At 38.6% G+C, this 24,866-nt stretch overlaps 1 protein-coding gene across 6 annotated transcripts in view; it reads right to left on the bottom strand.

The window, feature by feature from the left end:
• The window catches only part of LOC111155775 (tetratricopeptide repeat domain 3), a 123,632-nt gene that overhangs the window by 16,123 nt on the left and 82,643 nt on the right, over nt 1-24,866 (bottom strand). For all 6 annotated transcript variants that reach the window (XM_022516164.1, XM_022516165.1, XM_022516166.1 and 3 more), the window contains 7 exons: nt 18,705-19,770; nt 17,469-17,534; nt 17,173-17,322; nt 6,711-6,850; nt 3,747-3,815; nt 2,281-2,377; nt 832-932 (listed from right to left, as the gene is read on the bottom strand). In XM_022516164.1, coding sequence (XP_022371872.1) covers nt 832-932; nt 2,281-2,377; nt 3,747-3,815; nt 6,711-6,850; nt 17,173-17,322; nt 17,469-17,534; nt 18,705-19,770 — 1,689 coding nt within the window. The remainder of the gene's footprint in view (nt 1-831; nt 933-2,280; nt 2,378-3,746; nt 3,816-6,710; nt 6,851-17,172; nt 17,323-17,468; nt 17,535-18,704; nt 19,771-24,866) is intronic.

Raw genomic sequence — 24,866 nt, 5'->3', positions numbered from 1 at the left:
TGGAAATGATTAATGATGTGCTTAAAAATTTAGCTACAAGGAAACTCACTCAAGTGCAGCTTTTATTAATAGAATGTGCAAATAACCTGACTATACCATCACAGTGTTGTTTAATAAATCACAACACATTTGTATGCTAGAACACTATCCAACTTCACAAAATTAGGTTAGAGAAATGTAATTATTGATATGAAAGTAAGTTTCCTATATATTACTTGGTGGAAAAAACCCATAAATTTTATTTTTTTTCTAACATTTAATGATTATGATTTATTCCAAAATACTAACTAGTTACACATCAATTTAGAATTATGGATAATCTTTATCAGTTTTGTTTGTATATTTTGATATTTCTACAATTGAACATGTATTGACTATATAACTATTAAAACAGTCTTGGGGTGCCTGGGTGGCTCAGTGGGTTAAAGCCTCTGCCTTCGGCTCAGGTCACAATCCTAGGTTCCTGGGATCGAGCCTCGCATCGGGCTCTCTGCTCAGCAGGAAGCCTGCTTCCCTTCCTCTCTCTCTGCCTGCCTCTTGGCCTACTTGTGATCTCTGTCAAATAAATAAATAAAATCTTTTAAAAAAAAGTAAAATAAAATGGTCTTGAGGTGCCTGGGTGGCTCAATCAGTTAAGCATCCGATTTGGGCTCAGGTCTTAATCTCAGGGTGATGAGTTCAAGCCCCTTCTTGGCCTCCATGCCCAGCCCTCATTAAAAAAAAAAAAAAAAAAAAAAGGTCCTAATATAAACATTTTTTTTCTCAAATCAGCTCTAACCTGGATTTACTAGATGACATGCCAGAACGAACATCTGTGATACCACACAGTACCTGCCCAGAAGCTTCAGGCTCTTAAGATACCCTTCTGCCTGTGATTCCAGGATCTGTAATTTGTACACATCCGTGTCCTTCCAGTTCTCAAGCACAGATACCTAACATTAGATTAGAGAGTGTTTAAGTATTTTAAGATAGTGAAACAAACTATTTTAGGTTGTTAAAACCTAAACATTCTGAACTACTTTCAAGTTTCTTCTTAAATGACAGATGATGACAGAATCACTAGAACCTGGATTATGTCATAATTTCACACAAGTGAATAGGAATTAAACAAAACTGGATTTGAATACAGAGTAGCATAATGACAGTAAAATTATTTTACCTTCAATGATACATTTTCTCAGATATGGAACTTTCCACATGGCTTACTGCTTTAGCCATGGGTGAGCACGGAGCCAGGCAACCTGCATGGATACACCTGATGTACATTATCTATGGTCCTGTTCCTGGAGAGCGGAGGGCCAGGGGCATGCAGAATAACCCCACGGCTGCACCCTCTCAAATTCAAAGGCCTCCGAGAAGTTGCTCTCATTATGAACTTCAAAAGCCTTTGGGGCAGGTTTTTAAAACTTTAGACTCTTTAGCTTCCCAATAAGCCTACTGGCCATTTCTGTTAAGTCACTACAGAAATACAGAAGTGCTTTGTTTTAATGCAGGTGTCAGTCCCGGACCCACGAGGCAGACGGGCTGGCCAAATGGTGGTAAGTGGGACCTGAAGAAGCTTATGAATACAGATGTGGGCACAGGACCCAAAAATATATGTACTTTGGCTTTCTTCCCCCCTCTTATCCTTAGAAGCAACTGCACAGCCGATATTTAATCAAAAGTGCATCTGCAGACTATGTAAGCTAAGCTTTTTTTTTTTAATTTCCCAGAATAATCACAGATATATACACCAACCAAGAACATTACTTCTCAATTGGAAAAACAAAGACAGCCATATTTTGGGAACTAAATAAAATAAAGCCAGAGGTCATTATTTTGGTTTTTGTCTTAGCAGTGTCTCAAACAGTACACTGACATTGGTATATGTTCTTCTGGGGGAAAAAGCGTATTCTTTCTTTTTGAGAGTATATTAATAGTACTGGCAAGTATGTTTTATGGTTGGCTACTTCATGGTGTATCACTTAATTACATATGATAAAGCCATTCTAAGTGTATAGCACGGAAAAGGACTGAACTACAATAATAGTTAAGCAGATTGCAAAATTTGGTGTACACCGTGAGTATAGCTATATAACACAACGTAAGCTTAAAGGTAAAAAAAAATTAAAATGTGATAGGCAAGGAAAAAGTAGCTATTTCTGGGAGGTAGGATTATGGGTGACAGGATATCCCCTGGACTCCATATCTTTTGGCAATACCGTTATGACTCATATGTAATTGAACAGAAAGTAAACATACGTTGCCGTATCTGCCCATCACCAAGTGTCTTAGACTCACCTCTGCAGCCACAGCTCTTTGAAGACTCTCTTCATAATTCTCCTTCCCTTTCTTTATACATTCTTCTACTTTCATTTTCTCATTTGTAAATGTATTACTGCAAATATTAAGGAAAAAACTTCTTGAAAACAAAACCAAACCAAACCAGTGAGATAACCAAAGGCCTAGCTTTGAATCATGTCACAGACAGACTTACATAACATCCTCTAAAGTACCTTCTTGCCTAGTATCTGACTACTGAATACTCAGACTCATATGTCCTTTATGCACTTCACAAATGATCAAAGGAACATATAAAATTGAGTGTTTGGTGGAAATGTTGAGAAACCGGTTCGTCCTTTTTATGAGGACAGGTGGAGTGCAATCTGACTATATCAATAAGCTTTACAGAACATTCCCTCATCCTTTCTGTCAGAAATTCTGTTTTGACACACATTACAAGGAAATAACTCAAAGGAAAAAAGTGATCTGTACAAAGTTATTCATGGCAATATGTTGATAAGAGTTAAAAAGAGAGGCCAAGAATCATGACGTGAATGGAAATGTATACGTGAAATAATATTCAACAAGAAATGCGAACACAACTGCTTAACTACTGGATACACTGGCTACCAGTATGTAAACACATTATTTCCATTAATGAAGATTAAAAGGAAAACATTTTATAGGTTCATAATAAAAATCTTAAATAAACTTATCATTGTAGAGCAACAAACTACCACAGCAAAGTTAAGATTATTATTTTAAGTAACACGAAAGAAAGGTTTTAAAAAACACAGTTTTAGGTTGATGGCGGAAGGGGGGTTGGGAGAGGGGGGGGTGGGGTTATGGACACTGGGGTTGGGTATGTGCTATGGTGAGTGCTGTGAAATGTGTAAACCTGGCGATTCACAGACCTGTACCCCTGGGGATAAAAATATATGTTTATAAAAAATAAAATTTAAAAAAAATTAAAAAAATAAAAAAAATTTTAAAAAATAGATGATTTGATATAAATGAAATATAAAACTAATTTATCTGAGAAAGAGATAATTGCAAATAAAAATGTAGTGTTTCCTACTTCCCATCTCCAACCCCAGGCCAAAAAGAGTGTTAAACAGTGATTCTATACAGTATCAACATTAAAAACTATTGTAGCCTTAAAAAAAAAACAACAAAAAAAAATAAAACAAAAAAAAAACCACAGTTTTAGTTTCAGAATTCAAAAGAAGAGTAGTCAACAATAATAAATTCAGGATTTTTAACTGACAATGTGAAATAAAGTAGTAGGAACATCATAAAATAAAAATACTCAAAGAATAAATGTACTTACATGTTAAAGAATAAAATAAAAACAAGAACAGAAACACATAATTATTTTTAAAAAATAGACAAGCTACAACAATAGACTTAGAAGCCTAATGTGCTGGTGCCTCTGGTATTAAAAGTATAGTAAGACAGTAAAAACAAATTTAAGCTTAATTTGCCTGATTTCAAGGGACTGATCCAGAAGTAATTCATGTTCCTTATCCTTTCCATCATTTTCCTGGGTACATCTATGAAAGAAAATCACCAAATTTCAATTAATTTTCAAATATTTTTATTTTTTATTTTTGTTTTAATTTTCAAACATTTTTAAAGACACGATCCCACACAGTAAATTCTACCTATATCCATTCAAACATTTTTTGAATTCTCTGTAAATTTCCACGTTTTTATTTTATTTCTACTATCTTAGAAACAGGCAAAGAATTCAGGTGGGTTTCCTTTCATGCCTGGAGGGCAGAAACCTTTTCTTCACCCTGGGTCATATGTTTGAGTGTAGACCACCCTATCTCAGTTCACTGCAAGGAAAGCCCCATTGGGTTCAATGTGACCCAGAAGAGTGCAGGTGTTGTTGATTATGATTGGTAGAACCAGCAGCTCTCACTCAAAATGAAAATAGCCTTCTAGTCTTTAAAACAGAACTTAAAGCCCAGTTAACACATACATCCAGTCTGATAACCCTACAAAACAAAGTGTATAAGTCTTTGATTTTAAAGCAAAACCCTGGGGACGCCTGGGTGGCTCAGTGGATTAAGCCTCTGCCTTTGGCTCAGGTCATGATCCCAGGGTCCTGGGACTGAGCCCCGCATCGGGCTCTCTGCTCAGCAGGGAACCTGCTTACCCCTTCTCTCTGCCTACCTCTCTGCCTATTTGTGATCTCTCTGTCAAATAAATAAAATCTTAAAAATAATAACAATAATAATAAAGCAAAACCCTGTACAAGATGGACTCTGCCTTTCTTTCATTCTCTCCCACACAACTTTTCGTCATCTCTACTTGCTAAAAATTCTAAGAACCTAAATATTTAAATGTCATTTTCACTTCTTTTGTAAAATACGTCCTCCTCTAAGTACTCAATACTGGACAGCCATCATTTCTCATATCCTTTGTACTTCTCTAAGAGATCCAAAAGGTTCTAAGATTTTACTTTAAAACCTAAATAAAAAATTTATCTGGAAATAAAAAAACATCTGGAAAGTTTAAAAAAAACAATACACATAGAGAAGTCTGTAACTTATCTTTAAACAGAAAAAAATAAGAAAAAATTAATAAAGTGAAAAAAAATCAATAAAACCTTATTCCACAACAGAAAGTTACTTTTTATGATAGTACAGAAAATATTTTTTAAATAGCCTCATTTATTTTATCTAATTTGATATTAACTTGAATTGAGTATACAAAAATATATATTAAATATAAATAATCCTGAATTTTTGAATAACTTAACTACCAGCATGCTCAAATATTAAGAGGCATAGCAGTCCCCTTATCCATGGAGTGACAGGTTCCAAGACCGCCCCATGGATGCATGAAACCACAGACTGTACCGAACCTATGTTTCTTCCTATATCTACACATCTATGATAAAGTTCAAGTTGTAAATCAGGCACAGTAACAGATTAACAACAATGAATAATAATAACTTAGAACAGTTATAACAATATATTGTAATGCAAGTTATGTGAATGTGGTCTTCCTCAAAACATCTTACTGCACTGTACTCACCCTTCTTGTGATGACGTGAGATGATGAAATGCCTATGCGGTGAGATGAGGTAAGGTGTGTGACACAGTGTTAGGCTACTACTGACCCCCTGACAACATGTCAGAAGGGGGATCGTCTGAGCTTCTGGACTGCGGGTGCCTGAGGGTAACTGAAACCATGGGAAGTGACAACGGTGGGGGTGGGAGGAGGGAAATACTGTAAAGAGCTTTACAGACAGTATCATTTCCACAAATGCGTTCTGACGGAACTACTTTACTCTGAGCATACTCAAAATGACGTGCCACTGGCAATGTTTTATATGTCATCATTCTCTTAAGGACTACCTAAAAATGGCCCAAATGTAATGCCAGCAAGACTCGTAGTAAAAGTCGTCTGATCATATGGCACGGCTAATGGAAAAAGTACAAATGTCCTGAACGGTGAGTGTGGCAGTGTGGCCCCAAGTGAACCATGCCTCCCATTCTTCATGCCCTGTAAATGTAGAGCAGACCTGCCGACTTGCTTTAAACAACAGAATGTGGTGGAAGTGATGCTCTGACAGTCCAGACCCTCAGAAGACACGGCAGCTTCCACTCCTATATCCTTGAAGCCTCCTGGTACACATAAGAAGTCTGTCTACCATGCTGGAGACCACATGCCACATGGAGAGACCAACAGATAAAAGTCACATGGAAAGGGAACAACCCTGAAACTAAATGGAGAGAAGAGGCCAGGACATCCCAGCTGAGTCTAGCCCCCAGCCACATGGGGAACCATCGGCAAGACCAGCGTAACAGCCCAGTGGAACTCAGCCCAAGTTCCAAGATGCGGATCAAATAAAATGGCTGCTAATTTAAGCCACCAGGTTTGGGTGTTTTGTTACATGGTGGTAGGTAACAATTAAGGTCAGGAATCATATGACATATCACTTTTTAGGGAGGAGAGGGATTAGGAATGGATCACAGAGAATCTCAAAACAAACGTGGCCCATCTGACAACTGCTTACCTGTATGCATTACCAAATCCTTCATACCACAAGACCAAATTTTAATAATCTAAAGATTCAAGATGAAAGTAATATAAATAATCATCTCAGAATCCTAGTGCAGGAAAGAGCGTTAGATCTAGACCAAGCCCCTCACTTTACAGATAAGGAAAACATGGGTCAAAGGTAATGTTCATAGTAAGGGGTGGTGTCCCAACTAGAAGGAAGTCAGTTCTTTGCTGATTCATAGTCCCATTTTATCTGACAACAGGGTAAGTTTAGGAAACGTTTTAGGTAAAATAGTTTCCCACTGAATGTTCTAAAAAATGTGATGAAAACAATATTTAAGTTTGTACTTAACCTGACATAGTCTGAAAAATGTTAACAACCCCCTCCCCCAAGCAATAAAAATCATTGCCTTTCAGTCATTACTTACGTCTCACTGGCATTTAAAACCTTTCTCATTTTCTTCGTTAGTGCTTTCAGACTTTCTTGGATTTCTTTTTTCTCCTGTTGCCATTTTTTAATTTCCTTTTCCAGATCTTCAAGGAACCAATCTAATTCTGTCTTTGAGATCTAAAAACATGTTTAGAAAAGTACTTAAATAGGAAGATTTACTTTAAAAAATAAAAAAATAAACACCCAAAGACCAGAACTGTGGTGGTGCTCGCTTAATCAAGGACTCCAGTTTAGCAGAACACACACAGCCCTGGGCCTCACCTGCCCTCACTTACTCTCCCCAGTCAGGCTGGGGGAGGCTGTCAAATATATAGGCACAGAGGCATGACAGACTATCTGGTACTGAAGAAGGGCTTCTCAAAATCAGTGATTTCTGATTTCTGTCTTTAAAAATGAGATGCCAAGACACCTGAGTGGCTCAGTCAGTTAAGCATCTGACTCTTGGTTTCAGCTCAGGTCTGATCTCAGGGTCATGAGATAAAGCGCCGGGTCAGGCTCTGTGCTCAGTAGGGAGTCTGCTTGAGTTTTTCTCTCCCTCTCCTCCTCCTTCTGGCTCTCTCTCTCTCTCTCTAAAATAAATAAATCTTTAAAAAAAAAAAAAATGAGATGCCATGTGGCGAGTGGATTCCAAGCAGCGGGAATGGCCAGGTAGGAGGATAAAAGAGTACAGCATGTCTGAAAAAAAGCAAGAGGCACTATGTGGCTAGGACACAAGGTAGACATATGGAAGGCAGGGCAAGGAGAACAGTACCCAAGATGCTTTGGGTTCAAATTATTAAAGGTCTTATAAGCCATGTAAGGAGGGTGGACTTTTTCCTGTAGACCACAGGGAGCTGGTGAAGTCTCAAGCAGGACAGTGAGATGAGATTCTGGTTTTGGAAAAATAGCTCTGAAAGACAGAGATGGATTAGGATTGGGTAAGAAGGCCCACGAAAGCATTAGACCAAAATGTGGCCTTCACATCTTCTTGACTGTGACCCAAAATAACAAATATATTTTAATTATGATCCATAGCATGTGTATATAACCTATGTATGTATGTACACACACACAACTGAAAGAGAACTGCCTTTACTGAGATGCTTTCTGTTATTTCTATTCTATTCAATTACAAAAAACAATGCCAGTCACCATTATTAAACTGATTTCACAGCTCAGTATGAATTATAACCCTTAATGTTAAGAACTCTAGGTAGAGGGACGCCTGGGTGGCTCAGTTGGTTAAGCAGCTGCCTTCAGCTCAGGTCATGATCCCGGCGTCCTGGGATCGAGTCCCACATCGGGCTTCTTATTCTGTGGGGAGCCTGCTTCTCCCTCTGCCTCTGCCTGCCACTCTGTCTGCCTGTGCTCGCTCTCTCTCTCTCTCTCTGACAAATAAATAAATAGAATCTTTAAAAAAAAAAAAAAAAAAGAACTCCAGGTAGAAGAAGGTAAAATCTTTTTTAAAAAATATTTTATTTATTTATTTATTTACTTACTTACTTACTTACTTGAAAGAGACAGAGAGACAGCACATGTGTGGAGGGAGGAGCACAGGGAGAGGGAAAAAAAGAATCTTAACCAGACTCAGTGCTGATTATGGAGCCCAGACATGGGCTCAATCCCATAACCCCAAGATCATAACCTGAGCCGAAATCATGAGTCTGGCACTTAACAGACTGAGCCACCCAGGTGCCCCGAAGGTAAAATCTCTTAAAATCTCACTGCAATACCCCAAGTGAGAGATAATAAGGATGATGGTGGTAACAGTAGGGATGATAAAAAGAAATAAGCGAAACTTTAAAGGAAGAGGACGTATGAGAAACCATGAGTCTAAGTGGAATGAAGACATAAAGCAGAGGTTGACAGAATTAAAGAGAGGTTTCTACTTTCAAAGAATAGCTAAAAATCCCCTTAACAAAAAAGGAGAGCACAGAAGATGTACTAATCTAGGACATGAAAAAAAGATGTTAACCTAGATTTGGATGTTTAAATAAATCTACGAATAAACAATAAAATATGTGAGAACTCCGTAATTCGGACCCTGCAGTCATTTTGATGGGACACAGCAGAAATTTACAAGTGTCTGACAGAGACTAAAAGTCAAAGGAATAAAAATACTCAGTGAATTCAAACAGTTTTCCACATAACGAGTTATAAAGGAACAACATGCTTCTAGGTCGTATTTCTTTATACTACAGGCACTTGGATTCTAGCACAGATGAGCACAGTGTGCTATGCTCCTCAAAACTGCCTTTCCCAACATGGGCAACTCCCACCCTGTTCCAAAAGTCTGCTGAACACTTGATTGGTTGTCACTTAGAATGCATTTCCCCATGAAAAGCCATGTTAGAAATGTCAGTCAAATGTCCACCAGTTCCTTCCAGGAAGCTCCTAGTTACAATGGTAAACCAGATACATGGAGGGCTATAGAGTTAATAATAGGGCAAGTGTCCAGACCACGAAGAGTCTGTGTAAGACCGTCTTAACCCTGGGTGCTGGAGACAGAGAGGTGGTGCAGGGAAGGCAAAGAGGAAAGTGCAGAATCTCCTCTGAAATCTGCTTGAAAAGACTGATGTCTGTCTGCAGTAGCTTCCCTCTTTTGGCATTCATTCCGTCCTCCAAGGACCCTTCTCCCACAACACCTTCAAGTTTCACCTGACCCCTCATTTAAGCCCCCGAGACAGGGCACGCCCACCTTCCAAGTGCGCATACTTTAAATATCTTTCTCGCTTCATGTCTCTCAGCATTCAGAGCACCTGACTACACTAAGGGATTCCGAAGAATCCCCTAAGCTTGCCTAGAAGTGTTCACACTTCACTCTTCAGCTCAGTGACTCTCTAATCTAACGTAGTCTGCATACATTTGGCAAGTCCAATAGTTTCTGTTCGTTTTTTAGAATAAACATGCGGTGTTTCTGGCCGGTCACAGGGGCATTTGGGTTGAGATAACCACCAGAATTTCAGGCACTGTGACAAACACAAGTGAAAACCTGTATTTTGAAGCAGAAGTAGTTACCCTTCCCCAGATGGTTAGGTAAAACACCATGTTGAGACCCAGCCTTCCTTGTTAGCTTTCTTATGCAGGTGCTGCTTTCTGAAACTTCTTCTGAACCTATACATTCCCTCAAAGTTTTATGTCATTTTTCAAAATGTCATCCATTTGATATTGGCTGCGGTATAGGTGGGGCACATGCTTGTAAATACATGTCATTTATAAGTAAAACATTCTCTATATTAACATCTCTAATAATATGAGAATCAGGGAACAGAGCAATGTTTATAAGAAACAAGTTTAAATTTTACTATTTTCCAGTTTGAAATTCTACTAATATCAACAACTGCTGAGAATGTGACCAGGTTATTGAAGATATAGGTTTGGATACAGAAATTGGGGGCTTCCTCCCTCAAAGAGGATGGTGTACCTGAGGCCAACCTACACAGACTCTGTGGGAAGTGATGGTCTTCCAGCCAAAGACAACCCCGACTTAGAGAAAGGATATTTCTCCCTCTTAAGCCTTAGACACCAAGGTCTGTGATGTTCCTGGGTGACAGACTTGCTAACAGTCCAGGTCCTTCAAGACTTCCAAGTCCTACCGAAGGGGTAGGGTTGATTTCATTGGCTTTGAGATGCACAGGCCAACTGTTTTTAGGCAGCAGAGGTTCGCTGACATTTCAGTGACATTCCTTCTGGCATGGGGACAGTTTACTCACATTTTCCTTGCTGCTACACTGTGAATCACTAAATCATTACTGTCACTGGGGTGACTACCATGTCTACTCTACTTACAAAATCCTGTCTTGCACCTGGTTCAATTCTACTACCAAGACCAATGTCCATACGCAAGCCCTGCTGCTGGTAACCCAGCCGACCTTGCTTCTCACCAATGCTGAGCTTCCAACGAGTTCACCTCAGATTTAGGCCCTTGGCCAGGAGATGATGTGTAACCAAAAGGTTACAGTGGGGCATAAGAACCTACTCGGCAACAAGTACCAAAAGGAGTTCAGTATCAAAAGGCACAAAATATTACACACACACACACACACACACACACACAGCTCAGCCACAGAAGATGCTGTATGTGTTCATCTGCTGTCTGAACTAACCGCCCTTTAACGACACAGCTGCCTCACAATGCTGTCAGAGACTGTCTCTGACTACATGAAAGACAAAGATCTGAATCCTTTTCTTTGAAACACTGAAAGAAAAGAAAAAACAGACTATACACAACTGCATCTTCTATATGCACAGCTTATTGACATAAACGGTTTCCGATGACTTTTTTCCTCAATGAGAAAATATCTGGTTTCCATACCTCTTTTTCTTAAACCTCAACTTTGTTCCAAAATAAACAACTGAGGTACCCTTGACTGTGTGTGTGTGTGTGTGTATATACACACACACACACAAGATAAAGTTTAAATAAATAAATAAATAAATGTGTGTGTGTGTGTGTGTATATATATATATATATATATATATAGTTTAAATAAATATAGTTATAAAGACAAAATAGGGGCACCTGGGTGGCCCAGTTTGTTAAGCATCTGCCTTTGGTTCAGGTCATGATCCCAGGGTCCTGGAATCAAGTCCTTCGTCAGGCTCCCTGCTCAGCAGGGAGTCTGCTTCTCCTTCTACCCATCCCTGCTGCTGGTGATCTCTCTCAAATAAATAAATAAAATCTTTTTTAAAAAATAAAAGACACAGGGGGCGCCTGGGTGGCTCAGTGGTTTAAGCCTCTGCCTTCGGCTCAGGTCATGATCTCAGGGTCCTGGGATCGATCCCCACGTCTGGCTCTCTGCTCAGCCGGGAGCCGGCTTCCCCCTCTGTCTGCCTGCTTCCTCCTCTGTCTGCCTGCTTCTCTGCCTACTTGTGATCTCTCTCTCTGTGAAATAAAAAAAGAAAAAAATAAAAAATAAAAAATAAATAAAAGACACGGGGCACCTGGGTGGCTCAGTGGGTTAAAGCCTCTGCCTTCGGCTCAGGTCATGATCCCAGGGTCCTGGGATCGAGCCCCACATCGGGCTCTCTGCTCGGCGGGGAGCCTGCTTCCTCCTCTCTCTCTCTCTGCCTGCCTCTCTGCCTACTTGTGATCTCTGTCTGTCAAATAAATAAAAAAATAAAATATTAAAAAAAATAATAAAAAATAAAAGACACAATAGAAAGATTGTTAAGATGGTAAAGAAAACAGAATAAAAAGATAAAAATGGTAATATAAACCTAGGAGTGAGAACAATATAAAAATGAATGGCATGGGGAACCTGGGTGGTTCAGTTGATTGGACAGCTGACTCTTGGTTTCAGTTCAGGTCATTATCTTGGGTTGTGGGATCAGCCCTGTGTCAGGCTCCACACAAAGTGTGGAGTCTGCTGAAGATTCTCTTTCCCTCCCCCCTGTCCCTTCCGCCACTTGCATATGTGCACTCTCCCTATCTTTAAAATAAGTAAATAAGTAAATAAAAAATCTTAAAAACAAAAATGAGTGGCATAAGGCCCTAGCCATTCTTTAGAAATAGCTTAAAACCTTTCTGGCAGATAAAGCCAGAGGAAATACAGTGAGCTACAGCCACAAAGTAAAAACAAATCTGCTGCACGGAGAAGCCCAGGTAGTAAAAGCAGAGAGAAAGGACTTCTCAGGGTCTCATAAAGAGGATGCTGCATAAAAGTCCCAGAAGACCAGCACAGAGCTTGGCTTATTTTTTGTCAATTCTTTATTTAAATTCAACTTAGTTAACATATACTGTAGTATCAGTTTCAGAGATCGAATTTAGTGATTCATCAGTTGCATACGTGCTCATTCTATCACGTGCCCTCCTATTAAGGCATTAACTCATCACCCAGTTACCCCATCCCCCCACCCCCCACCCCTCCAGCAACCCTCAGTTTGTCCTCTATACTTAAGAATCTCTTATGGTCTGTCCACCTCTCTGATCTCATTGTTTTATTTCCTTCCCTTCTCCTATATTCATCTGTTCGGTTTTTTAAGTTCCACATATGTGTGAGGTCATATGGTATGTCTTTCTCTAACTTACTTAACTTAGCATAATACCCTCTAGGCTCCATCCATGTCGTTGCAAATGGCAAGATTTCATTCTTTTTAATGGCTGAGGAATATTCCATTATAAATATATAAACACACACATATATATATGAACACGCATATATATCCCCCATCTTCTTTATCCATTCCTCTGTTGATGGACATCTGGGCTCTTTCCATAGTTAGGCTATTGTGGACGTTGCTGCTATGAACACTGGAGTGCATGTGCCCCTTCGAATCACTACATCTGTATCCTTTGGATAAATACCTAGTGGTGCAATTGCTGGGTCACAGGGTAGCTCTATTTTTTTAACTTTTTGAAGAACTGTTTTCCATGCTGTTTTCCAGAGTGGCTGTACCAGCTGGCATTCCCATCAACAGTGTAAGAGGGTTCCCCTTTCTCTGAATCCTCGCCAGCATCTGTTGTTTCCTGACTTGTTAATTTTAGCCATTCTGACTGGTGTGAGGTGGGATCTCATTGCGGTTTTGATTTGTATTTCCCTGATGCCGAGTGATATTGAGCATATTTCATGTGTCTGCTGGCCATTTGTATGTCTTCTTTAGAGGGGGGCATCTAATATATTTTGTCAAATGAAATACTGGATAATATCCTCAACAACATACTAGCAAAAAAATCAAACAATTTTCACAGAATGTGCAGGCCTGTTCTCTGATGTAGGCGGACACAGAATATGGTGACCCCACATATGTGAGCAAGCACAGCCAAGAACAACAGAGCCCAACTGGGACAACCTAACCCACAGACTCACACCCTTGATGTTTACGGTCTATGTCACTGAGGTTTTGTAGGTGGTTGCTACTCACATTATTATATGGCAACAATTCACTGATGCACCTATCCTGCTCACGAAGTGCTGAGAAATGTTTTTCAACTGCTTGTGGAATTGACATTCTCTCTCTCTTTTTTTAAATTTCTTTTCAGCGTAACAGTATTCGTTGTTTTTGCACCACACCCAGTGCTCCATGCAATCCGTGCCCTCTCCAATACCCACCACCTGGCTCCCCCAACCTCCCACCCCCGGCCCCTTCAAAACCCTCAGATTGTTTTTCAGAGTCCATAGTCTCTCATGGTTCACCTCGCCTTCCAATTTCCCTCAACTCCCTTCTCCTCTCCATCTCCCCTTGTCTTAAGGGAAGACAAAAGCAAGGGACCTAGAGCCTGACACTCACTAACTATTCTGCCACTCAGTACTGGCATGACTTCGAACAAGCTGCATTAGCTGATCCTGCCTCCATTTCCTTAACAGTAAAGTGGAGACAATACTAGTGTACTATACTATAGCACTAGTATACTCTGATTGTTTGAAATGAAATCAAATAATTCATGTAAAAAATTTACAATTGAGTATGACACATAATGAGCTCCATAAACGTTAGATTAAAAAAAAGCTGAACCTGGCAAAGATTGTGACTGAATAGAAGAACCCCACCACTACACAGATGTGGGCTGAGAAATTTTTGGCAAGCGGGACCCAAGATTCTGTTTTAATATAAAAATAGGACAAAGTTCCAAAATTCTTCTCCATAAATTATTCTAGCCAAAATTATTTTGACTGTGTTTCTAGAGCCGAAGTGAACTTAAATACTTATCTTAGCTATAAGAAAATCTCATTAAAGCACCTTGAGAATGCACGTCCTAGAGGAGATGAGGAATGACTGCTAAATAGGTACAGGGTTTCTTTTTGGTGCTATGAAATGGTTCTGGAACAAGACAGTGGTAATGGTCATACAACGTTGTGAGTCTACTGAAAACCACTGAGTTACAGACTTTATAATGGTTAAAATGGTGAATTTTATCTTAATAAACTAAAAGAACATATGGCCTCGAGCCAATTCTGCAATCAGTTACAACCTGTCAGTTGTAAGTTAAAGGTACATTAAAAACAACAGGAAACTTTGGCTTTAGACAGGTATTCTCCTCTGACAGAATAGATAACTGGCCTAAATATCTATGAAAGCCTTTCCTAGCTCATAATAATGAAACCCCATTAGCTATTTAAAATAGTTAGCTCAGACTTTATTGGTGCTTTTTATGAGCTAAGCACTCTTCAACTGCTTTGTAAACAGTTTTTCTCAGTAGGGGCCTGAGTGGATGTTAAGTGGGACAATTCTTCCCTCTACTATACTGGTATCTCTGGAAAACCCCACCCTTTTCCAACCACCCCTTTGAGTCTCACAAACCTATGAAGTAGAGGCTGTATTACTAATGAGGAAACTGAGGGTCAAAGAGATTGAGTAAAATAAGATCACAAAGGTATTAGATGGTAATGTTGGAGTTCAACCCAGGCAGCCTGACTGAGGCCTGGGCTTGCCTATCTCCTCTCTACAGTGTGAAGAAATGTTGCATCTAATATATTCAGTATGTAGTATCAAGCAATTTTCAAGTAAAAGTATTATCTGATAACCTCAGTGACTAGAGAATCAAAGGCCAGGGAAAGATCAATAAAAGCCCAAAATTTCTTTTTATGTTTATAAAAGATTCCTCCACAAGCTAATTAGGAACATAATCATGATTAATAAAGAAATGGCCACAGCTCCATCTCATCGGCTCCTATGTGGACAACCACCTAAAAACTCAGATGAGCAACTTATCCTGATATCATAACTTATATGGGAAGTCTAACAACTTAATAGGCCTGAAAGTTGGGGACCAAATAATGGCTCTTTTTAAAAACAGACTGACTACATGCTTAAGAACCACCACCTGAAAGCAGACCCAGAGCCTCAGTGAGGGTAAAGAAAACGAATCAGAAGTCCAGTCCCAGTCAGAGCTGTTGACTCCTTAGCAGCCCTCCTTCCTGGGCACCTGATGAACTGTGAATTTCTTGGTCAAGTGTAGAAAGTGTACGAAGATGCCTTGATAAACCGCACAGATACAGCACCCAGTCAGACCAGCAGTTTATAAAGCTAGACAAATCTCTGCCAGAGGGAAGGAAACCTCACTCATCAGACGCCCACCTTCAGCAGCAATCTGAAAATCTGCTCTCCTCACTTCATCGGGTGGCCACAGGCATTCTTATACAAACTTAGTAAAACTGAATTTTACTGAGGTAATAGAAAGTTTATAAAAGTATTGTATTTTGTTAAGCCCCCCAGGTAGCTTATTAGTGTTCTACAGTCACTGTGCAGGGTTTTATTTTTGCTTATTTTCTCTTCTCCCAATTAGGAAGATCTCATTAACCAGGCAACTGATCAGAAAGTCTGGTTCCTTCTAATTCCTCCCATCCTTCAAATCTCCCCAGTCCCATCCCAAGTGAAAACAAGTTATACAGGAATGTTATAACTATTATAATAGGAATGTTATAACAGTTACCTTTACAAACTGACCCTTTTCTGTACTTAAATCTCAATAAATGAATTTTCTTATTAAGGTGCTACCTAAGCAAACTTTCTTCTCTTTAATATGGTACCCCAGCTACTGACCAGACTTCTGGAACAAATTCTTCCTTTTTTGTTTTTAACTTAAGTGTAGTTGACACACATGTTGTATTCGTTTCAGGTGTACAAGATAGTGGATCAGCAATTCTATGTTAGAAACTGCTTACCACATTAAGTGTAAATCCTTCCTTTCTTATATTAACTAACATCTCTTTGTTACATCTACACAAAAGACCTCAGTTTTAAAAAAGAACACACTATGATTCCCTTATATCTATAATTCCATTTCCCTACCAGTTTAATCTGGCCTTGCCACTAATTAGTATTACTCCAATAGCCAGTTACATATAACTGTAATCCATCTTAGCTAATGGAACTCAAGACCAGTAGACTCAAACAATATGGTCTAAGTGGTTTCACAGATCTAATATGCCTAAGCTCCATGTGTTATTCTCACACTTCCTTAATTGTAAGGTGAAGACAGTAATAGGAATAGTAGTAACAATAGCAGGCAATACTTACAGAGTCCCCTATTATGCACCAGGCAGTTTTAAGAACTTTACAAGTATTAATCTAACCCCAAGAAATGGGAGCTATTATCACCCAAATTTTTCAAATAAGAAACGAAAGCACAAGGAAGTTAGATAACTTGCCCCGGATGAGACTAGTATGGAACCTGGCTTCATCCGAACCTAGTTGGTCTGACCCCAAGACTTCCACTATGAACCACTAATGCTATATCACCTCTCAGTATAAGCAAGGATTAACTCAAAACTTAAGTCACCACAAAACCGATTTAGTTAATGAAACAAACTGAACTATAAATAAATGAAAACCCAGATTCACAGCCCTTTTCTTAAATAGCAACACGTAGAGGTTCTGAAACACTGCAAAAACACTGCCACTTTAATATGTCATAGAGAAATTTAAATAGGCATCATTAACAAAAAAATCCTCTGTTCAGCCAACAATGCTCTTGATCATGCCACATGCTACTACAAAGAAGTTTCAGACAGGATTACCTTGTTTTCTTCTATCTTCCTTTTCAACTTTTCTTCCAGATCCCTGGTCTCTTCTGAGCCCTTGAGTTTTCTCTGCTCATAATTTTCGCATGCCTCCTTAAGCTGCTCCTGTAAAACCTGGTACTCCTTCTCAATCTGTAAAATATCTCCCTAAAGGTAAATTACAAAATTATCTATTAAAAATAATTTAAAATACCTATTTCTGATCTTGTTCTAAACAGTCTCTTAAACAGAAAAGAATAAAAGGCAGATGAAAATTTACAAGAGAAATGTCATGATAATTCATTTTTACTCACATGTTTTGCCTCAAAAGGATCATATGGCTCAGTATTGACTTCTTGATGTGTTACATTCCAAGACACCTTTGGGGCAAAACAAACACTTAAATTTATCTCAATTGTTCTAGTAAAATAAATCCATCATGTAATGACATTTTAAGACATGCCCACAATTTTTTTAAGAGTTTTTTTGACAATTTTAATAATGTTGTACACTTTCTACAAATACTTGTAATAGAAAAGAGCTATATGTAGAATTAGTAAAATCAAAAAGGAATTTGGCTCATTACTCTAAAGTTCTTTTTTAAGATTTTATTTATTTGAAAGAGAGAGCCTGTGAGAGTAGGAGAGAATGAGTAGAAATAAGAAAGCATGAGCAGGGGGAGGGGCACAGAGAGAAGTTGGCTCCCTGCTGAGCAGGGAGCCCGCCATGGGGCTCCATCCCAGGACCCTGGGATCATGACCTGAACCGAAGGCAGCTGCTTAACCGACTGAGCCACCATGGTGCCCCTTAACATCTTCTTTCAAAGCTTTCTTAGAAAACAAAAATGTAATGAGGAGGGGGATAATCCAACAAAGGGTTAATGAATTCATACCCTATAGAGTGAACTACAGGAGAATGTCAATTTAGTCTATGCTTGTGAGGAACTTTTATTTGCATCTCTCATATCTCTCCACCTGTGTTTTATTTTGGTTTTTTAACTCCCCCATTCTCCTCTCCTGTTTTGGTAGGAGAAACTGGTCACACATATAGCCCAGACTCTGCTTTTTTGGGCTGCCTGTGCAAAAAGCACATTTCCCTTAATTCTCCATGCAGCAAGTCTTGTGGGGCAAGCACCCCAAGATAGGAGGCTTCCTGCGTCCAGCACTACTATGCTTGGACGGGTGAGCGGATGCTTCAACGTTAGGACATGTAAGCGCTATGGAAACAAACAACATCATCCTTATGGTGCCATTATTAATTATTAAAGTGATGTTTTGGCTCCATCTGCTGATTCCTCTATCTTATTTCTCAGCTGGTATAAAACTTGGTTGGAAGAAAGTGTATTATTTACTAGACCCAAAAATTATTTCTGCATTACCCATCATGCCCTACAAAAGGGTTCATATTTTTAAACATTTCCAGGCAAAAGATTTCATAACCATTATAAAGTCAATTGTTAAAAAGAATTTTAGTAAATATAATGGCAATGAAAGATAAGAAGGAAAATTTAACTTCAGTATTAAGATAACTTTTTTCTATTTAAGTCTTACCTGTATGGCAACCACTTGTGTACGTGCAGTATTCGTTACTTCATTGGTAGTGTCTGGTCTTATTTCCTGCTTGTCGGCAGCATTTCCACAGTGACCATCACATCTGTTAGACTCACTGAAGGCTGTATCAGCACCATCTGTGCTGCGCTGTGTCTTTACTGATACTTCCGAAGAGTCCTGAGGGATCTGTGTTTTAGGGGCCATCGGGTTACCAGGGGCACTCTCAGCATTCAGATGATGGCCCTCGAAACACACAGCATCGCTTTCCCCTGGTCTGTCACTGGCTATAAAAGATGGCGCCACTGGCACTGATCTTTGCAGCTGATACTCAGAAGAAACGTTGGCCAGGGGTGTGTAAATGTTAGTGTACTGGGGCAAACTCGGTAACACATTTATGTATGTTGGTGGTGTCTGGGTAATGCCAAACCCCCGAAAGGGGAGATATGTACAGTATCCTGTGACCAAATGGGGCTGAGTCCAGTAGGTTGGTTTCACATCCTCAGAAGCTGGTTTGGGAGAATGAGAGGATACTCGCTTGTGACCTGCATCCTCGGACACTGGTTTGGGAGAATCAGAAGAGACCTCTTTGGGCTTCTCATCCTCAGAAACTGATCTAGAAGAACTATCAGACACTGGTTTCGGCTTCACAGCCTCACAGGTTGGTTTGGGCAAATTCGCAGCTATATGTTTGGGCTTCACAGCCTCAGAAGCTGCTGCTGAAGATAAATCAGACACTGGTTTAGATTTTATATCTGGTTTAAATTCCCTAGCAGATGGATTCAGTGGTAGTTTGACTCGTAAATACTCCCCTGTTTTTGAAATTTCTTCCACTTTTGTCTTAATGTTTTTCTTCTTTCTCTTTTTCTTGAGCCGCAATGCAACTTTCTTCAGTGCAATACAGTTGTCAATCACAACAAAACGAGGACATCCCAGGAGAAAAGACTTCAAACCTCCGGCTTTTTCTAGTATCTGTCGAGTTTCTTCTGGGAAGAATTCATATTCTTCAGAGAACATTTTATTACTCATGTCCAAAGGACCATGCTCCTCCAACAACTGAGAGAAATAACTTGGAAAAAATTATGTTTACATGTTATAAGGAAGTACTTATACATGTTCATTTGAAAAAAATATTTTTCCCAAAATTCTCCCAAAGCAAAATACTATTTCAGCTCTGACTGATCTCAACAGCTCCCCAACATATTACACTCATATTAAATCTGACAAAAGCTAACTGCAATCAATGATACTCTAAAAGCAAAATATTGTTTACCCTTTGGAAAATAATCCTTAAAAATTTTTTTGAAAACCAAAAAGATTAAAAAGTTACTTTATAAATTTCAATTATATAATTACACAATCTATTTTAAAAGTAATGAAAAGAAAATTTATAAGAATGTCAAATGAGAAGACATAAAATTTCACTAAGATCCTATGGAATTTGCATATAGTAGTAATCAACATTTTTCTGTTTAAGAACAGACAATGATTTAGAGGTACTGAAATTCATTGTCTGATCAATAAACCAATAAGATTAGACACACATTAATGGGGCGATCCCTTAATCTAGCTCCAGTTCTGGATTGGGACTCCAGTTCTGGGGCTACTTTTTTCCCCATTCTGGGGTCAGCCTCAAAGAGCCTTACTCTTCCATTTGGATTTGGTCTTCAGTCTGTAACAGTGGCATTAACTAGCAAGAAAGACACATAACACACATCACCAAAAAGATTTGCTTTTTCAAGAGCAAAAATCTCCAAAGGGACTTTCTTAGGAAATTAACGCTAACCAGAAAGACAACTTATTTTTGGGGAAGGTAAAAACACCACTTCTTTGAAGCAAAAGAAACCACTTTATGTACAGATGCTGCTTGAGATAAAGGGCTATTTTTGCAAATGATTAACATCTACCAAAGTAACTGATACTTGGAAGGTTAAAGACCAAGCGCCACTACTTTTCATCAGCAATGCTACTTTAAATACCTAGTGTTTTTTTTGTTTTTTTTTTTTTAATACCTAGTGTTTTTTGATGACTACTTTCCCCTTAGGATAATCTCTACAACTGAAAACTACCCAATACACATACTGTTTTTGCAAGGTAACAGATTAGATTTGTTTTCACTTTAAGATTCCCATCAAACTTCATTTTTTTAAATGATTTTACTTATTTTAAAAAGCGAGAGTGCACATGTGTGCAAGAGCACTGTTGAGGGGAGGGGCAGAGGGAGAGGGAGAGAAATCTTCAAGCAGACTCCCCGCCGACAAGAGGCTCAATCCCAGGACTCTGAGATCACAGCCTGAGCTGAAATCAAGAGTCGGTTGCTTAACCAACTGAGCCACCAAGGGGCCCCTCAAACTTCATTTTTAATGAGAAATCTCTAAAAGCAGAAGAGTCTAAAGGAGAATCCTCTTGTTGAGGGTTTTGGCTGATTGGCAGAACTTCCGCTCTACCATCTCTCTAAAGAGAGAAATCTTTCCATTAGGTCACGAATGGTGTATGTGTATTTACTCTCTGCTCTCCATGAGGAATACTAAAGAGAATCATTGAAAAACAAAGCTTTTCCACCTGGATTAAAACACTTAAATACAAAATGGCATAACTAAAAAACAGAGATTACATGCAAGGAAACCACTCTAAGTAATTTGACAATGAGCTTTTCAATAGCTAGCAAGGTAAATGCCAGTGAAGATCTGCTGAATATTATCAAGCAACTAATAAAAGTCATGTTCTTGAATAGTCAAGGATATGAAAAAATCCTCACTATGCATTTTGAGTGAAAAAGGTTATGACAAAGCTGAATTATAGTAAAATCAGTTTATAAATTTTAAAACCTATGTTTTACACATCTACATTTTAAAAGCCTGAAAGAATATACACCAAAAATTAACTGTGGTTGTATCTGGGTAATAGAATTATTCATAATTTTTATCTTTCCTTTATTTAAAAAAATCCCATAGTAATTTATATTATTAGTTTTACAATCAGAAAAAAATGTTTTCAAAGAAATAGAGCCTCCATGTTTTTTCCACTGGCTAAGAAGCAATGAATTTTTCAAACACTGGAGTAGAACAAAATTTAATTTAACACGGGTCCCTAGCCCAAAGGAAAACAGTATTATAACCATATTGTGAATAAAATTTTTATAGTCACTATTATTTGAAATGCAACACAAAATGAATTTAATTCTATTTATACATCTTACTAGCCTTGAAAAATCATCTCTGTAAGATACACAATAGGTCCAAAATAGCATAAATATGATTTCTTAATAATCCACCCATCAATGCACACTTAACAGTGGTACTGGTGTGGCTATTTAGCAGACATGACAGAGGCCAAAGCTCCAAAGAAAAATGTTAGATCACAACTGAAATGATGGAGGTGACTCAGCATCTGACAAGTTACACAAGATTCATCTCTCTCATCATGGCCTGTTCTCGCTCAAAGTCTCAGACTCTGCACTTCAGGACCAGAGACAAAAACGAGATATACTGCGAGACATACTGAATGTGACAGGAGTTTTTTTTAAAAAAAAAAAAAAAAGCTAATATGCCAGAGATATTAATAGTTATGTATATATGCACATATAATTTCATAACTGGATGATGACCATTAGTGTCTGAAATGGTCACGGTTGGTCATCCTACAGCGCTATTACCGTCACTGCCGGCACAGCAGCAACAGATAAGGATGGAGAAAACATTTCAGAAGGCGCCCCCACCCTACTACTCTAGGTGTGGTCCTCTGAAAAAAATCACTGTTTTATACAAGCTCATGATTCTTATTTCAGAGTAATTTTATTTGCAGTACACTGTTATCTGACCAATGATCAATTCAGCTCTCCTACTATTTGCAAGCTGCGTGGAAGGACCGTATCTTCTACTTTTTCTGCAATCCTCCACAGTGCTTAACTCAAAGTGGTTAAAAAACACTGGCCAACTAAGTAACACCACTGATGAGGTATTAGGAAAAGCTAAGTGTAGAATACTATCCATTGAAATTTAATTTGCTTCAACTATCTAAAATCATAAAATATTAGAACTAGAAGGGCATTAGGTCAATTAAACACCAATCTTTCCAGTCTCCTACTTCACGGTGAAATACTCAAGATAAAGTTAAAGCAGTGATCCCAATATTCTTGATTCCCTAATATTTTTTTTCTCTATATTCCTATCATAAAGAAAATTGTAGTAGTTTCATTTTTCTTTCTTTTTATGCACTGGCTCCTAAAAGAAATATTTATGTATTTTTTCTTTTTTAAAGTTTTTGTTTGTTCACTTAAGTAATCTCTACACCCAGTATGGGGCTTGAACTCACAACCCCGAGGATCAAGAGTCATGTGCTCCTCTGATTGAGCCAGCCAGGAACCCCTGAAAAAAAATCATTCTTAAGCCCATCATCATATGTCTACTTTTGAAAATTCAAAGAAACAACTGTTTTGAGGTGTAACTTCCTACAACTTCATGACTTTAAGTTCTATATCAAAATACAAATCAGCCTATTTTTTTTCCTTAAGTTGTTTAACTCCTCCCACTTATAATAGTAATAAATCTTTAAGAAGCAAGGTCCTCAGAATAACAGTTTAGCTTCAGTTCTGGATGTCTGAAGCAAAGCCTACCATACTTTAAGAAATAACTAGTATAGTTTTAGAGCTGTTTGCATACGTCATCCAGGAGAGTTCTCTGGAAATATGACTTGTTCAGCATTTCAACTCTAAAGAAAAACCGTGAAGAGGAATCTACAAACGTAACTAGACTGAAAAGAAATAATGCAGCTGGGGAAAATAGGAGGAATGACTAAATTATGGATGAATGACAGGTTTTCCGAGAGAATAGTTAGCTTTTAAATTAGTTTTTTATTGCAGGTCTTAGCCCTCAATTTCTTTTTTTTTCTTAAGATTTTATTTATTTGAGACAGAGAGCATAAACAGGTCGAAGGGCAGAGCTGGAGAGGGAGAAGCAGGCTCCCGCTGAGCAGGGAGCCCAACACGCGCCTTGATGTTGGAGCCTGATCCCAGGACCCTGAGATCAGGACCTGAGCTGAAGGCAGATGCTTAACCAACTGAGCAACCTAGGCGCCCCTCAATTTCTCTTCTTAAGGAAGGTAGCAATGCCTTAATAGTAAGCTCTAAACAGTTAATTGCTTCCTAGATTTTCCTGAACTCTTTACTCCATTATTTTATCCACCCCACTCAGACGTATTAACTTGTCACTGGACTTATGAGATGCAAAACATCCACATCCACCAACAAAGGAACAGTAAGATCAACTCATCATACTACTCCTTGTCAAATGCGTAACTCCACCCTTATCCAAGAGAGATATGTTCCAAAACCACCAGGGATGCCTGAAACCACAGATAGTACTGAATCCTATTTATACTGTTTTGTTCCTACACATACATACCTATGATAAAGTGTAAGTTATAAATTAGGTGCAATAAAAAATTAATAGCACTAACTAATAATAAAATAGAACAGTTACAATAACATACTGTAATGAAAGTTATGTGATTGTGGTCTATCAAAATATCTTATTGCACTGTACTCAACCCTTCTTGTGATGATGGGAGAAGATAAAATGTCTACATGACAAGATGAAGTGAGGTGAGTGATGTAGGCACTGTAATGCACTGTTAGGCTTCAACTGACCTTCTGACAATATGTCAGAAGGAGGACCATCGGCTTCTAGAGCACGACTGATGGCGGTAAGAGAAACCTTAGAAAGCGAAACTAAGGATAATGGAGGAGAACTATATGCCTTGGAATTCATGATAAAAGATTATGGCTGGGGGGACCTGGGGGGCACCTGAATCAGTTAGGTGTCCGACTCTTGGTTTCACCTCAGGTCATGATCTCACGGGTCATGAGAGCAAGCCCAGTGCCAAGTTCCACGCTCAGCCTGAAGATTCTCTCCTTTTGCACTCCCATCCATGCACATGTGTGTATACGTCTCTTTCTCTCTCAAATAAACAAATATATCTTAAAAAAAACAACAACATTATGGCTAGAAACTCTTTAGGTCCTATCAGCATATACCAGATAAGTCTTAGAAATAGAAAATATCTACATTAAGCAGCTCAAACTGACAAAAACCAGTAATTACTAGGATTCTAAATTTAATAGTTAAAAACACTCAGTTAACTCCGTGTAATACCTGACAAAAGCTG

Source organism: Enhydra lutris, unplaced genomic scaffold (assembly GCF_002288905.1).
Source record: "Enhydra lutris kenyoni isolate GAN:26980312 unplaced genomic scaffold, ASM228890v2 scaffoldscaffold43, whole genome shotgun sequence".
Lineage (NCBI taxonomy): Eukaryota > Metazoa > Chordata > Mammalia > Carnivora > Mustelidae > Enhydra > Enhydra lutris.
This window is presented reverse-complemented; position numbering and strand designations above follow the sequence as displayed.